General features: G+C 40.9%; 1 protein-coding gene across 4 annotated transcripts in view; it reads right to left on the bottom strand.

Moving 5' to 3' along the window:
• The window catches only part of stox2b (storkhead box 2b), a 97,904-nt gene that overhangs the window by 4,768 nt on the left and 74,860 nt on the right, over nt 1-18,276 (bottom strand). For all 4 annotated transcript variants that reach the window (XM_017703850.2, XM_017703851.2, XM_017703853.2 and 1 more), the window contains exons 2-3: nt 10,014-10,166; nt 1,312-3,571 (exon numbers count right to left, since the gene is read on the bottom strand). In XM_017703850.2, the coding sequence (XP_017559339.1) occupies nt 1,312-3,571; nt 10,014-10,166 (2,413 nt within the window). The remainder of the gene's footprint in view (nt 1-1,311; nt 3,572-10,013; nt 10,167-18,276) is intronic.

Here is an 18,276-nt window from a genome sequence, read left to right as displayed (position 1 = left end):
GCCTTGTATTAGAGTCAGAAATCCAGTAATAAATGTTGGCCATGTGTATCTGCTTACACATTAACATTTCATATATAAATTTAACATTTAAACTTTTTTTTACATAAAATATAATCCATTTTTTGTGTTCTTAAGTTTTGCCTTCCATATGATCACACCACTGTATTTACTCATAAACATAATTGTCATATTAAGTAAAATGATGACGAGTAGTGGTTTGGCAAGTGTGTTGGAGGAAGGAAATCACCAAGCCTTTGCTGGACACTGGCCCTCTACAAGTAGAACTACATACTGCTGTAATTTCTCCACTACAGCATAATGTTAGTACAATATATGAATTAAACTAACACAGAACACATTTTAGGACATGTTTTGTGGCAGTGTTCACAGTGTTCTGAACTAGATTTTAGCTAACATTTAATTATTGCACTGTAATGTGGGAACATCTAGAGGCCTGCTTGCAGTCTGTTGTATGAGAGCTTTCAGACATTGGGGAGATAGGAGCCCAAATGAAAGGGTGCAACACCAGGACTGGAAGGCAGAAACACAACCGGTGCATAAAGGTGACAAACTCAGAGTTGCATCGTGTGCTCAAGGCATCAAGTTTAAATTGTAACAGGCTGCGTGTGCTTTAGGACATGTGTAGCCTATGCTTAAGCAATTGGAGCTTGAAAGTAAATGTTTTCGGTCACAGCAGTATTTCTGTTTATGCCCATGACAAAACTTGAAAAATGGCAAAATACAGTTTACTGACACTAACATTTTGTGAGGAGCACACCATGCAACCAAACAGCACGCGAAGCAATATGAGTAACACTTGATATACACTTGGACAACTTGGAAAACAATGCTCAAAGGTACACTATTAAAAAAAAAATAGGAAAACAACAGAACAGCAAAATAAGAAACACCACCAACAACATAAACAATTATTCAGTTAAAAAATATGTAAACACTTTTAAAACAAAACTGGTAGTGGCTGACCTGTAATATTTATAGGTGGCTTTTATTATTTATAAATGCCTAGGCCCCTGCTATTTTAGTGAAGACACAATTCATTATACAGTAGTATTAATCTCATTCACAGAGGTTGTTACCACTGAAAAAACATCAAAACGTTCGTACATTCTGCAACTGTACCAAGATTCTATAGAATCCTATGTCACGTGTTTAAGTGAGTAAAAAAATGTGCTGAAGTACACTGACACTTTGTCTATTCACAGAATAGCAAACCGCTCAAGTTCAAGCAGGAGAACTACACTGGCATCCCAACGAGAGGAGGAAACCCAATACTGGACCTGAGTGCCTTACCGTGGGGAATTAAATCCACTGTCCACAGTCACACTGCTGGAGTCCATGCTGTCCAGGCGTGTGGAGTGGGCCGACTTCTGGCTGTTGTTGCTCTCGCCCTCTTTGGGGCTAAGGAAAGTGAGGTTCTTTTCAAACTTGCGCTGGAGGTCACGCTCCTTTTCCCGCTCCAGCAGCCACTGCATTGTTCCACCGCCTTCCAGAACTTTCTCCTCTACCTTGTTCTTATGGCTGGTCCCTTCTGAGTCATCGTCGGACACGTTGTAGTAGTCAAAGGTGGTTTCAGCACAAGATGCCTGCTCCTGACCCGAGGATGACGGCATGGAGGATAGTGGGAGAGGCTCATCAAAGTGTTCCTGGCTCTCCAGCACCTCTGCTGACTTGGTGTGTGGAGATTTGCGCATCGTACCCGGCCTGGAAAAACTGCTCTCCACAAAGTCTGGAGTTTTAAACAAAGTCTCCTGGCCGTAAACTTCTGCCATTTTGTCCAAGTCACCTGAGTCGGGATTAAGTTGGTGCATCAAGCGTCCATTGGGCAAAGGCTCTGGTGTCTGGTTAGGCACCGATAACGTTATTCTATTCTGTCCCATTATGGAATCATCCTTGTATTCCGTGGGATGGGGTGAGGTCAAAAGCGGAGTCGGCCGCTCTGAGGGAATCCCCTTCCAGACGCTGTCTGTGAAATCATGACTGGATTTCGTGAGAGGGGAGGGAGCTGCAAAAGAGGCCTCGTTCGACGCATTGCGCTGGAAATAGTCGTCCATAGGCATTTTTGGAGAGCAGGACTTAGGGTCACCATAAGCTGGTAAGCTGTCTTTGCTTTTGCTCTTCTCCAGTGGTCTACAGTGCATGACATCCTCAGGGGTCCCCCTTCCAACATCAGGCACGCAAACATCAGAATTCAACCTAGCAGCAGAGAGCATAGTACGCGAGTAGTGGCTCTTCTGGGCAGATGCCCTCAAAGTTCCGTCGTCGGTGTAATACCGACTTCTGTCATCTGGACTGCACTCAAATTCCTCAGGGTTGCCTAAAAATGGGCCTCCTAAGGGCCCCTTGGAGTTGTCCATAGAACGTGACCTCTCTTTGGCCTTGTCTGACCTCTCATTCCGTGACTTCCTTTCTTGGGTGTGGCTGTGGCTGCGGTGGACTTTTGAGTGTGACTGTGCCCGGGATGGCTCCGGAAAGGGCATCTCCGTCCTCCTCTTTGCCAGTTCCCCCGATACGTCCCACTCAGGTGCTGTAGTGAAATGTGACTCCACAATGTTTGGGTTGCTGTGCACCATGTACTTCCCCCTGTTCCGCTCCATTGACATCATAGTTTCCCTTGGTGACCTCACTAGAGAAGAGCTATAGAACTTGTAGTCCCGTTCATAGGATATATCCAAGTTGGAACCCTCAGAAGGGTCCCCCCTGGATGCTCGTGTCTTGCTGTGACTGCGTGACTGCTTGCCCTGCTGAGCCTTTCGGTGGCCACGACCACGTTTGCCTCGGGCGCTCTGTTGAGCTGATGAGCTGGCTTTGTTCCTCTGGGCCTTCTCCTCCTCTAGTCGCTTCATGACAGCCGTGTGCCGTGCCAGGTTTTCTACCGTTAGGTCAGGGTTGATACGCCGGATGATCTCCATCTCCACATCCCGTGGAACGACGCTGGGCGTCTCCTCGTCTCGCAGAGGCCACTCCTCAGGTGGAAATTGAGCTGAAAAGGTGGCCAGTTGCTTCGTCTTGTCCTTTTTGAAGCTCAGCCTAAAGAGTTTCAGGCCAAACTTCTTTGACTGCTTCTCACTACCTCCGGTACTACTGCTTCCATCCTTTTGCTTGCTGCTGCCATCTGTCTTGAAGGCAAAGCTCAGGGCGCTTTTGCTCTTCTCCGAGGGTTGCTGAGGAGGCGGAGAGACTGGGTATTGCACCTCCTTGTGTTCCTTGGACCTCCTCTGTAACGTGGAGGTATGCGTGCTGGGCAGGTCCTCTCGGTAGCTGTCGCTGTAAGGCTCGGCGTGGTTCTTGTGGTGGGACCGCTCCCTAACGCAGCCTGAAGCGGAAGGTGTGACAGTGCCAGAGGGGGGAGAGGAACATGGCTGTTGCATGGCTGCCGGGATCCTCTCATCCAGGTGGTACCATTTGCTATTGGTGCGAATGAGAGAGGGCGTGATGAAGTAGGTCTGCGGGGTGACGATGAAATAACCCTCTGGAGTTGGGTAGATCTTACGTTCCCGTACGAGCATGTTGAGGGTGTGGCGCAGGATCTCTAGGCTTGGAGTGGGCACGCCTGCAGCAAACACACACAAGCACACAGCAGGTCAGTATCTGCATTTCTACTACACATAATTATATATATATATGTATATATATATATATATATATATATATATATATATATATATATATATATAGGCAAGCAAGAACTGAGTCATAATTATTACAGCATGCATATATACAAGCTCACAAGTTGTTAATTATCCATTCATTATTTTACCACCACCTTATTCAGCATTACGATAAATAGGTGCAATTTAATGCAGCATACAGACACAGCACTGCTGGGTCTGCCCCGGCTGTCTGGTTCATTCGTCTCAAGCTCTGCTTCATGCACATAGCGTCGCTGCTCTTACCCTCTATTACATCATGGGGCGCTTACAGCCAGCGCAGCATGATGCAACACTAGACTGCAGAAGAATGCATCAAGCATCACACCATTCATAGCTGCATGGATTCAAGAGGGGAGACACCAGCAAATGTGCCTCTTTTTGTACTACAAATAATGCCGCAAAGGAGTATGTTGATGTAATGAATGTGAAAGTGAAATAGAGAATGTATGTCTGGTCTGTTTGCAAGGCTGCATTTCCAAGAGCTATACAGATTTTCCAAGTCAGAACAGAGTTTTCCAACTACCGCTACACTTTCCTGCCTACAGGTCTGAGCGTACCAACCCAACATTCTTCAAAAACTCATACTAACATAGCTGAACGCTAGGTTCATCTGTCCATGGACCGGGAATGGTTCCCTTGGTGACTTTTTTGAGATTGCTGAGAAGTCTTTGGAATCTTTACACTAGTTTACACTAGTCCAATGCTGATGAGTAATGGAACAGATTCATTTGGCAGACTGGGTTGTAGTGGAAAAGCTACAATTTATTCAAGGACTTCACCAGAGTCTATATACTCACACATCATTATTTAAGATATTAACAATCTGTGCAAGAACAATCAGTGTGAGAAAATTTGGTATCTTGATTGTAAATGGAAAATAAGATACATACATCACTGAAAGGTTTGGATTTGTTTGTTCATTTATGTACATTAACAATAAAATGTAATGTAGATGTGTTCACCAACATGTATTTTAGATGAAGTTTATTCAATATTTCAAGGATTCTATGAACAGAGAAGCTATTAAAGGATAAATAATTACTGTTTGATACTTATCATTCAATTGAATCTATTTCCATTAATATTTTGTCACATTATTTGTCTCAAAATTTGATTATCCTTTTTGAAACTGCACAGGACCAACATATTAGAATCCTCTTCAACATTTATCTGTAACCAGTATAGTTTTACATGATTGAAAACCATGATTCCATACTTTTGAACAGCAATTCCAAACTTTTCAACATGTCCAATTTTACGATATATACAAATATAGACAAATATATTGATATACTGATGATGTGAGAAAGCTTTCTGACATTTTTTACTGATTATTCTGAAATGTCAGTTGTTGGTTTAGTGATTATTTCTAATTTTACTTAGACTTGAATAGCACCAAGAAGGCATGAAGGCTAAGACTTAGCCTAGCCAATACAGTAGTAGGGAATCACTATAATGTCATTAATCAAGTACAGCTAGAATACATAATACAAGCCAATTACTGAATTTACATATAAACAGTAGATCACCCAATTTAGCAGAATGCATAAAATAAAGTTCAGAATATCAATTGCTCTCCATGCCCAGAGAACATTTGTGGTATATGCATGCTACATGAGCACTTGTGCAGACCAGTGATCTTTATGGCCTGGCAATGAGTCTCCTGAAATTATGTTTACATGTTAGTTCATCCAGTGATCCCATCAATGATGTGTAATCAACATTCAGTCACACATAAATGACACTGTCCACTGTCCATCTTCTTAGCCGCTTATCCCTCTGGGTTCTATCCTCCAACTGGGGGGTGTTGGAGCCTATCCCAGCAGTCACTGGGTGGAAGGCAGGATACACTCTGGACAGATCACCAGCCCATCGCTGGGAAAGATTCATACAACTAAATAAATATTTCATTTTAACTATAACATGGAAACTCATCCTTAAATAATGTACAACTAATAAACTAATCAAGTTTGATCGTCACAGTAAGTCAATTAGCTTTAATCTATCCTCCATGCATTCCTATGTTAGATTCAGCCTAACAGGTGCGCAACATACTTTTTGTAGCATATGAAGTGTGTTCCTGGCTCAGTCACATGCCTGGGTATATGGCTCATCAAAACACTGAGGGTGGATTGGTCCACTGCAGGTCAGAAAGGCAGTTTATCCTCCCAGGAAATGACGTTACAAAGTTTTTCCACTTTCCACAGGGATGTCTACTTCCTGCTTTGGCTGAACCATATTCATTTACAGCAGTGATTCCACCAGTTGTCCAGCGAAGTTATAAGCATAGAAAAACTGAATTCTAATCATTCTAATCTGACCTTATCTTTAAAGAGTACACTATAATAATGAGAGATGTACTAAGAATGACAAGTAGGTATCTTGAGTTCTGAAGACAACTTATGTATGTACTTATGTATACTTTAACATACCTAACCCCTTAAGCCTTGAACCTTAACACTTAAAGTTATGGAGCTATGAGAATGAGGTACAACCCCAATTCCAGTGAAGTTGGGACGTTGTGTAAAACATAAATAAAAACTGAATACAATGATTTGCAAATCGTTTTCAACCTGTATTCAATTGAATACACTACAAAGACAATATATTTAATGTTCAAACGGATAAACTTTATTGTTTTTTGCAAATATTCACTCATTTTGAATTTGATGCCTGCAACACGTTCCAAAGAAGTTGGGACAGGGGCAACAAAAGACTGGGAAAGTTGAGGAATGCTCAAAAAACACCTGTTTGGAACATTCCACAGGTGAACATGTTAATTGGAAACAGGTGAGTGTCATGATTGGGTATAAAGGGAGCATCCCTGAAAGGCTCAGTCGTTCACAAGCAAGGATGGGGTGAGGTTCACCACTTTGTGAACAACTGCGTGAGCAAATAGTCCAACAGTTTAAGAACAACGTTTCTCAACGTGCAATAGCAAGGAATTTAGGGATTTCATCATCTACAGTCCATAATATCATCAAAAGATTCAGAGAATCTGGAGAAATCTCTGCAAGTAAGCAGCAAGGCAGAAAACCTTGTTGTTTTTCTTTTGTAAATTGTAAATTGAACTGGGTCCTCATACAGGCCCTTTGGGTTTAAGGGGTTTTATAGTCTTTTCCACATTGGAATCAGCCCAAAAAACAATGGTCATATAAAACTGAATGCACTTGCAACGTTTCTTGCATTATCTGTTGTTGGAGCCTACAATAAAGGAGTGAGAGCATTAAGAACTTCATGTCACTTCACTGTATTGTTATTTTGTTGCCTCCAGTATCCCTCAGTGCACATTCCTCAATTCCTTTTAGCTTGCGCTGCTGAAACAGTTTAGTTTGGCTAACTAAATTAAGGTTATGCGCCTCACATGTTTTGCAGCGTGTCAGTGCTATAATGCTTATGCGTGGAAAGACTAGGGGAGTTGTGGTATCTAAGGAACGTCATGGGAGTAGAACTACTGTGTTGCTTTCCACAGTCCAGTAGAAGGAAAACACATCTTAATGACGTCCCTGCACACCTTTGCTCACTTTATGTTTACTTGCTGCAACAAGAGACCTAAAAACTCTTTATATTTTACCATTATTTGCAAGGGTCAGGCTGATGTGTCTTGTATGCAAGTACATTTGTTGCCAATAGCAAATAACAATCATCTGCTGTAAATGTATTAAGTGTAGATTTCAGGACCATCCACTACATATAGAATGACGTATACATTCTTATGCCTGGCACAGAACAAGGCAAATATTTCTAAGGCAAGTTTTCTTGCCTCTATCCAACACTGACTGTATAGCAGGTGTATATAAGATCATTGTCAGCGCTGTTTATTTTATATATAGCATATATCTAGTGGATTTTTGGAGGCTGCTATTTGGTAACCACTAATTTAGTTTTGCTTGCTCTACCCCTGTTTCAACTCATCAGCTATTTACCAAGCCCTTACCCACTGAATCTGGTGTGTTACAGAAGGAGGGGCACTAAACATTGGTGGCTATGGCCCTCCTGTTGACTGCAACTGGAATATCCAAACAGGTGGGCAATATAATAATATGTTATCATTATCATGACAAATAACTTCACGGTATGCTTTTTAGAGTGTATAATCAGCATTTCTGTGAACAGTGAACAACCTCATACATCATTAAAAGACACGTGGACCAATTACAGAGAGCCTGGAAACAACTAGAGTCCAAAAGCTGCATAAACTACAAAGTAACTGGATGCCGGCTCATTAGGACATTTTTCATTGTCTTTTGAATGTGGCATCACTTTTTTGCCGATGCATTTTAACAAATCTTAGAAAACTAAATATTTTAATGTATGTTGTGTATCATGAAAATGTCTTTAAGTCGCATGATGTTACATTTTGCCATTTTGCCCACCCTACTATCCGGAGGTCCCAACAACCAGTCTGTTTACGTACTAAACCTTCTCTGATCAGCTAATCCCTGTTCAACTTATAATTAAGCTCACACATCTGCCTCACACATGTTCAAAATCATGCCTCTGCTGGATGGCTTCCTGTGGTGGCTACTGTGGTCAGTTAGTAGGAAAGAAGTACGTTGGCTTCCTAACAATATAATATAGCAAGAATAGGCCGTTTCAGTCTTTTTCTCTGCTTGAACACATCTTTATTTAGCTCTTCATCTAATTATGTCCACTCTTTTACACACAGGCTTTCATGCTGGGTTGAACATACTCTTCTCATTTATACACTATATGGTCAAAAGTAAGTGGACACACTCTCCTAATTACAAGTCAAGCCCATACAGGTCATACTAAAGATCTCAGTGACTTTCAATGTGGCACTGTCATATGATGCCACAAATCAGTTCATGAAATTTCTGCCCTGCTGGATCTGCCCCTGTCAAATGTAAATGCTATAAACCGAAGTGTCTACGAGCAACAACAGCTCAGCCATTAAACGGTAGATCACGCAAACTCACAAAGCAGGGGCAACAAATGCTGAAGCATGTAGTGTGTAATAATTGCTTATCTTCTGTTGCATCACTGACTACCGAGACCCAAACTGCCTCTGAAAGCAACATCAGCATAAGAGCTGTGCGTTGGGGAGCTTCATGAAATGGGTTTCCATGGCCGAGCAAATGTACACAAGCCTATGATTCCTATGCACACTGCCAAGTGTTGGCTGGAGTGGTGTAAAGCACACTCCACTCTGGAACAGTGGAACCATTCCCTAGAGTGATGAATCAGCCTTCACTATCTGGCAGTCTGATGGATGAATCTGGGTTTGGTGGACACCAGGAGAACACTATCTATTGGAATGCATAGTGTCGGTAGTAAGGTTTGGTGGAGGAAGGGATAATGGTCTGGGCTGAGTTTGGGCTCAGCCCTGTAGTTTCACTGAAAGGTAAATGTTAATGATGCTGCATACCAAGGGATTTTAGACAATCTTATGCTTCTAACTTTGTGGTAGCTCCAAAGAGGGGAGCAACTCTATATTAATGCCCATGGTTTTGGAATGAGATGTCCAACAAGCTCATATAACATTGATGGTCAGGTGTGTCCACATACCTTTGGCCACGTACTGTAATTTGATCTTTTAGCATGCTATGGTATAGTTCTGCAGTGGGGAGCATTCCACACCCTTCTCACAACCACAGTGTGATTTGTCTCTTTAAATCTATATGCCTAAATGCAAATGCAGTGGACCCAGCTGAGAGCAGCTGTTATTTAGTCCAAATGGCTGTGCAAATGGGCTAATTATGGAATGCCGGCAGAACTGAGGTCACTGAAATCACTAAAGCGTTATATATTATGCCCAGCATTTCTAAATATACTTCACAATTTAGTGCAGGAGAGAAGAAACGCAGAAACTAAATGGTGATAAATCAGTGAAAATAAATATCTCTGCCCTCACAAAAACACAAAGGATCACTGTTATCACAGCACCTATTCATAATCAGATACAGGCTTCCATCATAAAGTCCAGGCTATAAATCCAGAGCAAAGAGGCTACAAATGTTAATCTTCTCACCACTGTGCAGGTACAGGTACTACAACTGACAATCCAAAAAGCAGAGACTAACATACTTTTGTCTATTAGGAGTATATATTATATATTATATTATATAGTATATCACACAGTGTCAAAACCACATTTATCTACATTATCTATTTAATAACTCACGTGTGGCAAGTGTTATTACAGACATTATTTAGAAAAGATTCCATTACTTGTTAGCTACATAATCCAAATATCCAAAGCCCAGAAGACAGTGTTGCTTTGTTTCTAATTCGAAAGCAACAATGGTAAACAGATCATTTGATCAATGGTGTTTAGATCTCATACAGCAGTATCTTCACACGATGGAAACAGTACAGTACCTGGAAAGCATGTTGCCAGATGCTCGATGAGCGTCTCCTGTGTGACGGTCTTTCGGGCAGAGTTCATAGCCGAGATGGCCAGGCACAGGATCTCCCCCAGTGGGATGAACTGGGACTGACTAATAGGAGACATGCTGATAGGAGACACATCACCTGCAGAGCAAAAACAGAGGGCTAGGGTTAGTCAAGGTTAGCACTGTTGAGTTAGCACAGGTTGACTTGAAGTCCAAAGAGGAATGAACAAAGAACATCATGAGAAAACTAGAACGAGGCATGTTCATGCATTTGCAATAATCTGTAGTATTAGGTCAGGAAGGCCCTCAGTGGCTGGAGGGCTGCAGTCCAGTATCATTTGGAGATCTCCCTGCTTGACCACATCTACTCACCTGGTAACTAATCAGTGTAATCGCTGTTGAGCAAGGAAATGAACAAACTGTTCTAGACAACAGCTTAACCTCTTATTCTCCAGGGTATATTTTGGTTTGTCCATCTGAATTTATGTAACCAAATCATAAGGCAAATTATTCAGTAACTGCATGAAATAAATGCATTTATTTATTTATTTATTTTGTAAAAGCTCCCCTCAAATTAACAGAACATGTGTTTTATGATCATAAAGATATTTCTGTATGCTTAAAATCTACTGCTGAAAGGCAAAAATCTTAGACGCTCTTTGTATTATTTTATAAAAATTATTTTTGCAGAGCAGCTCAGTGAAGCAATGGCGCCTGTTTAAAGTTTATAGCCCAGATTTTTGTGGAAAAAATGGACTTTGAGTAAAAAAAACTGTTCAGCTTCTTTTATTATAAGGGTTAAAATTACATTACACATCTATTCGACTGGAAAGGCGACAGTTACAGCCTCATACGACACCCACCTTTTGAATAAAGCTTATGAAATATGAAAGTTATGAAGAACATGACAAAGAGCATTTTGGAACCACCAGTGGTTCCAAGAAGTTCAAGAGGCTACTGCTCACAGATGTGCATCAGGTTTTACGGGAAAAATTCAAATGCTTCAAATGTTTCAAAGCTCTAAATTTATGCCAGTGGCCCCCAGGTTGTGTTTTCCTGCTCCAACACACCTTGGAGGACTTGATTACTATGATGCAGGAGCAGGGAAAACACCAAACTGAACAGAGCAGATGGACTACAAGACTAGACGTGGGGAAAAAACCTTCTTTATGTCCTTGAGACAAATTCACATAACATTGTCACCAATCAGTCTGGGGGAATTCTCTTTTTGTTGCTGTTTAGCAGAACTAAATTTGTGAGATGTAAACAAGGTCATTCAGCGTAGACGTGAAATGGGTTATTGTAGAGAATCTTGATGACTCTGAATGCTTACTGCATTGTCTACAACACAAATATAGCCATTTTATTCACTGTCCAAAATCACCACGCCTGTCGCTCACCCTGACTCAAAATAACAGCAAAACAATGTCTCAGTATTTGGAACCACTCCATGCAATAATATTTACTTAGAGGCATTAAACACTTCATACATCAGGCTCATATCAGCACCAATATGACCAATTCTCACTGTGCAAGTTTCTAGAAACTTGCCATGTTTCAAATCAAACCATGATCTCAGTGACGCTGACTACATCTTAATTTCATTATGCAGATATTTTTAACAATGTGAAATTCCCGTTTATCACAATACACATTAAGTAAGACCTGGATCTTTAACCAGTGTGCAGTTCACAACTTGTCTAACTTGCTTGCTGAGCTCTGCCAAACACTGTCCCACATGTCAACATGGTAATGTGAGAATTACAAGTGAAATGATCAGTTAAAAGCATGACGGGCAGATATTTTGCAAAACTCCAAGCGCAGCACCTCTAAGAAGAAATGTTTCTAGGTTTAACAGTGCACAAGATGCTAGACATGGACAATACGGATGGAATTAATCACTTTAATTATATTGCTCGATATATTAAAAACACATTAGCAAATGCTTGACTTAACTTCGTTAATGATCAGCCTGGTTTGTTGCCAAAATCACTTTTGTTTGCTGGATGCCTTGATTCATGCAAACGGCCCCAGTCATACACAACACTTGCAGCACGAATGCTAAAGCACCTCTTTGTGTCCCAGACAGCAATGAAAGACTAATCAGTCTAAAAGCAGAGATGACAGCACCTCTGCAGCTTCTTTCTTTGTCTCTTCTCCCGTTTGTAAAACAGTTCCAATCCATGTGGACCAAACCTTTGAATGTACATGCAAGCAAACAAGACCTCTCAACATACTTTTCTCAGCTAACACAGTGAGAGACTCCTGTATGGTGCTTTTCTTCAAGTCCAGGATTAGAATTGTGACAGATGTCTTGGGGGGGATCCCCTGGCAGAAAGTCTGGGTGATTTATATTGATAAATAATATTTATACAATATATTTTTTAGGTTTGCCCCTGTAGTTTTTTTTCACGAGTATTACTAGTCCTAGGAGCCAACCTTTCCTCAGTTAATTAATGGGTCCCATAAGAAGTAAAGCAATTCATTTTGCCAGACAAATGGCTAAAATTCTGCTTAGATATTGGTTGTTGTCCAAAAACATGGGAGGCAACAGGCTAGCGTGAACCTTACCCATCATACGTTCCCCATTAGCCTACTCTTTGCTGCTACAAACACATTAGTTGGCTTAGTTGGATTTAGTTTTTAGTTTTCAGGTTGTTACTGACAAACTCAGAAGACCTAAAAAAAATGAAAGTTAATCTGTAGTTTGAAATGTGCTCGAATTTTAACCTTCTCCAGTTTAAAGCTGGAACAATGTGGCTCTGTGCACTAACTTGTGCGGCTGGCGAAAGGAATCTGAGCTGAGCACCATAAAAACTCGGAAGACGGTCACTCCATGTGAGGGCATTTATTCTGGCCGGAAAAGTTTTTAATGTATCATTGGAAATAACACTGGGCCCCCTGGTTACAACGTTGTCTCTATTATGGGGGTCCCTTTATACTTATGGAAGGTCCAGGACCATCTCAGGCCCCCTCAACACTAACCCTGCTCCAGTCACAAAATTCAGTCAGATGCACTCACTGGAGACATTTTGTGACCTATGAAAAACACAATGTGTAAATGTCACTGTCCACTTGTGATCAGGTCACTTGAGACAAATGTTAATACCAAGTACAAAAAAAGCTCTACAAACATCTGCACACACCTGGTCAAATTACATGTTTGTTTGTTTTTCTAAGTGAAAATGAGTACACATCCTGTACATGAAATACACTTAAATATACCAAGTTTCTGCTAATATTTGAGCATAACTCCCATAGGTTCAACATATTGGGACAAAAATGAGCCACAACTTTTTTCTACTATGTTAAATCCAGCAAATGTGTTCTCTGTAGAAGACTGGTACTTATTCTGACTTCAAAAATCAACTACATATATCATTTCACCAAAGGTGCCTAAACTATTGCAGACGACCGTATGGTTTGCTACAATACAGAGCAAAACATCTGTGAGGAGTTTTATTTGCATGCTTCAGCAATATCAGCAATGCAAAAGCCAATATCATGATAACAATTAACCAACAGTATACTGTACAGCTCTACAGCACTGTTAGATTCCTTCCAGCTCTCATTCAATGTTAGCAACTTTCGCATTTGTAGTTTAATCATTTCTCTGGCAAATCCATGAGTGGTCCAAACTAAAACCAGCCTCAGTGATCTTGACTAACCATGTATGGAACAAATAGCACCAAGTTACCTAGTTAAATCCAGAGGATGATGAGTTCCCTGCCGACAGGGCCTGGCACCTGGGCCCTAGCTTTGAAGATCCTGGTCAATCTTCTCAAACAGGCAAAGTGAGGACAGAAACGCCAGGTTAATACACTGTCCTGGCCTCAACAGAGAAGGGTTAAGCTGATTAGCCTGAAACACCCATGTGAGCAGTGAACACACTAAACTGCTGTCCATGTGCAGCCAGGGTGGTGGGACAAGGCCAGCATGGGTGGAGTGGAACAGATAACAGTAAAAACAAAACAAAAAAAAACCTGGTTGATCCTCTGAAAAGCTGAGATCTGCTTGACTTTCCAGCCTTTGATGTCTGGAAAGGAGCATTTGTGGGATATGAGGAAATCTGCTCTTGCTACAGATCCAAAAAAAACAACATATAAAATACAGCTGTTTCTGTCCATACTTCCACTGTGAGAAGACAACTCAGTGCTGTGGGTCTGAAAGGATGTGCAGCTGACAAGAAGCTCTTATTGAGAAAAGGAAATAGAGGAAAAAGAAGAAAATGTACAAATCAAACAAAGAAGCTGCTGGTGTTTCTCAGAACAATGGACTGACCACCCCAGAGTGCAGACCTCAACATTACTGAATGGGATTGGGATTATTCTATTTCCTTTTCTCAATAAGAGTTGCTTGTGGGGCAGGCGTGGGCTGGAGGTTAGGGAACCAGCCTTGCAACTGGAAGGTCGCCGGTTCGATCCGCTGAGCCGACGGTACGTGACTGAGGTGCCCTTGAGCAAGGCGCCTAACCCCCACCTTCTCCACGGGCGCTGTGGATAGGGCTGCCCAATCTAGGCAAGTGTGCTCACCCCCCTAGTGTGCGTGTGGTGTTTCCCTGTACGGATGGGTTAGATTGTGGAGGTGATATTCCCCCATTGTGGGACTGATAACGGTGACAATCTTAATGTGGATCGCTAGAAGCAGAAAATGCAGCTAACCTCTAAGACTGAACTTTGGAGGTGTGGGAACATATCTCCACAGTTTTCTTTGAAAAACTGAAAGCAAGGCTTCTGTAATAAAGCCAAAGCATGTACACACAAGCAATACTGAAATCTCTGATACTTAGTTGTTGGGTTTCTGTGCAGTTTTCTGTTTTTTTTTCCTGATGCTGAAAGAAAACTTGAATCTGATGACCGCTTTAAATGGAAAGGACATAAATAAAAGGTGGTGTCTGACTGCAACAGTGGTCAACACTTATCAGAGTGAGCTCTCTGACCCTCAGACACTCAGTCCTGTGGGCATGCTGATCTCTGATGTAAGACACATCCTTCTCCTGCAAGACACCCAGCCAGCTCACCCTTCACACTGACATCATTGTTTTCCTCTCATTTCCTGAAGTAAAGCACTCGAGTGGAACTAGGGTTCTTATCGGCTTACAGCAACAGATAACACACAAAAAGTCTACTGTCTCACTGAAAACAGCATCCTCCATGTTCTGTAGTGCTATTGGCAAAAAGGCTTTACGTTTTTAATTCCCATCAAATTCAAACATTAATTCCAGATAATAACTCCGGTGTTTTTAGACCCTCTTGCTGATGTCACTATCAAAGTTCTTGCTTTTCAGACTCAAAAACTCAAAATGGTCCCTTCAGCATTTCTTAATTTTTCTATACAGTACAGCCAACAACTGAGAGATATACTTCTTATCTTCCAGTCTTCCTTGGAAAAATGTTCAGCCAATGCCTGGGATGGTCTATACAGTGTGTTTATCTATGGACGTCTTGATCCTGTATATTTGGCCCCCGACCCGAGTACTTTAATGGTAAAGTACTGACCAATTCCGATCCGATATTTATTTAAACACGTTAGTTTAAAGCTACATTAAAATGACTATATTTTTATTATGTGTATAATGTGACTCATTTTTATTCCTCTGCTTTTTTAAAATGACTGTAATGTGTTTAATATTGACTTACAATCCAAACAAATCCTTTAAGGCTGATGCGAAAAAGTTTCTATTTCTCACAATTTATCTAGTATTAACCATTAATTACGCTGTTTCTGAATACTGTTGTGTTTATTTGATCGATTTTTGTTCAGCTTGTGTCACAATCACTCATCAGACGCACTTTATCATTACTCTATTAAACAATTCAACAATAAGAGCTTACTGATCTGACCTGCACTCTGAACGACCTTGCGTGTCCACACAGTGCATCCAGCTAGAAAGGAAGGCATCTTTTAAGTTGTGACAGAAAACATGGTAGCACACAAATGTCCCCAGTTCACGGGGAAATGGAAAAAATGGTGTAACTCCTCGGTCAGAAAATTGAAATAAGTGGCATCCTTTTTTTCTCAGGCCCTGTTCCAGGTTCATCTTGTGGTTAGCTGACTTTCCTGAAGATTCGGCTACTGGTTATTTGGTTATTTGGTAATCTGTGCTGTGGTATAATCTCAAATTCTTCTTCAGTTTCAGTTTTGAGCGAGCTGTTTCTCCTAATGCCAGTTTAAAATCAGAAGCATCACAAGCAGCAAAAACAAATAGTTTTTTTTCTGCTGTAGCTTCATTTTCCACTGGTTGGGACTCGCGAGTGAAAAATGTAAGTGTAAGTGCATCTGCACCTGCTACTGGTGGCATGATGCTCTTGGTAAGTGGACTCAAAGCGTCAGAGCTGCTCACTCACATGTCGCATGCTGGTGAATCAACAAAACGTTGCTAGTTCAAATACAGTTGAAATACCAGCGCTCCAGACATTACAAGACATTGCAAGACTGTTTCAAGCCACAGACATTGAGATCTCTTTATAAAGCTGTCTCACTGCTGCAGGTTGTGGATAAAGCCTGCTCATGTCACCTCCATTAAAAACGCAAAAAAAATAAAAAACCAGACCTGGATAACGTTCAACACAGCTGACACTTGATCCACTAAAATATATCTGCACTGGTTCTGATTCAGGTCCCTAGATTTACCTGTAATGGGGAATTAAAGACATTGCATAATATACTCTGCATGTTTCATAGAGTTGATCTCTAAGGTGACACTATGCACTCTTTTATACAACATATATAAACATTGTCATATTTTTATTTATTGGATTTCCTTAAAATCACTTGATTCTCAGGGGCTTGTATCCAGCCTAACCTTACTATTCTCACCAGTAAATGACTGGGTGTATGTGGCACACAGGACAGCACAGGGTCAATTCCAGCATGTTATATAATTAGGACAATTCTTGACTTTTTTGAAACAAAGAGCGATACAGACTGTTCTTTTCTCTGAGTAGATCAGCCCTACCGATGGATGAAATGAGAGATATCATAATAAACACTTCACACAAAAGCAACTGTGTACTTCTAATAACAGTTACTTCTGTGATGTGCCACGCAAGAACAAACCCATTCAACTCTTCTGAGTGGAGCAGTGTTTCCTCTTGCCGCCTTGGCCTGTTTGATCAGGCTTTGATCACGCTGACAGTGCTCAGAGCTGAGCGAGGCCAGCGACTGCATGCAACAAGAGGATGCTACCAACTGCTTGCATTACAATAGAGAGAGAAGGAGAGATAATGAGATAAAAGGCTGAAATTCAGCCGTGCTGCATGTAGTGTGTTACTGGAATTCTACATAAAATGTATACTAATATTAGTATGAATCAAATAAAAGTATAAATAAACAGTAAAAAACTGAGCAGAACCAAGTAATGAAGAAATGCATACTGGACACCAAATAACGGTCACATCCAAAACTTTGAACACGCTCAGTCAAATTACACGGTTTGTTGATTTTCTAAGTGGAAATAAGTTTCTCCTGTAGGAAACTTAAACATGACACTTTACTGCAAATCTCGGTGCACATTTTCTATTTATTTGCTGGTTTTAACATATTATAAATGATAAAACCTATATTTTATGTTTTTTATTATATGTGCCATAGCTTTTGCACATCCATACTTTCTATTTTATTTTTTAAACAATATGTTAAATTCAGGGAATAAACACTGATTGTGCTCTAATCTCTGTAGAGGCCGTTAACTTTTTTCACTTACAAGGTCAACAAATTGTCAGGTGTGCCCAAACAATTTCCATATGACTGCTGTAAAAAGTTTGAGTTTTACTATAAATGAAGCAATCAACTGAAAGACAATCACAACTTACAGTCTGTTACGCTAACTGTAAATTCTGGGGAAGAAATCTTGAACCTGATTTTGGCATTGACGCGTCAAATGTAAATATGCTAATGCATTACAACTTGGAAACTGGTAACAAGTGGAACTGATAAGGCTCAGGTTGATTTTTTTACGATGTTAATGATAAAAACTGACAGCTTTTCAGGCCGTGAGACCTCAAAAGGGAAATATAGATCGTATCTGGCCTTCCGGACCTCTCAGGGATCAAACACACCACTCAATCCTGACGCAATAAGAGCCAAGTGAACTAAAGCCACCTTGAAGAAAAACCTGGTAATTGAATCATAGGACCTTCGGAGATGGTAGGGATATCCGAGAAAGTGGAGAGAGGGAAAAAGGGAGAAGGAGAGATAAAATAACATATTTGTATTGATGGGTATCGGTAGCAGGCCAACATCAATAG

The sequence above is a fragment of the Pygocentrus nattereri genome, chromosome 11 (assembly GCF_015220715.1).
Source record: "Pygocentrus nattereri isolate fPygNat1 chromosome 11, fPygNat1.pri, whole genome shotgun sequence".
In the NCBI taxonomy this organism is placed as follows: Eukaryota; Metazoa; Chordata; class Actinopteri; order Characiformes; family Serrasalmidae; genus Pygocentrus; species Pygocentrus nattereri.
Note: the sequence above shows the minus strand (reverse complement) of the source record. Positions and strands in the feature narration are given on the sequence as shown.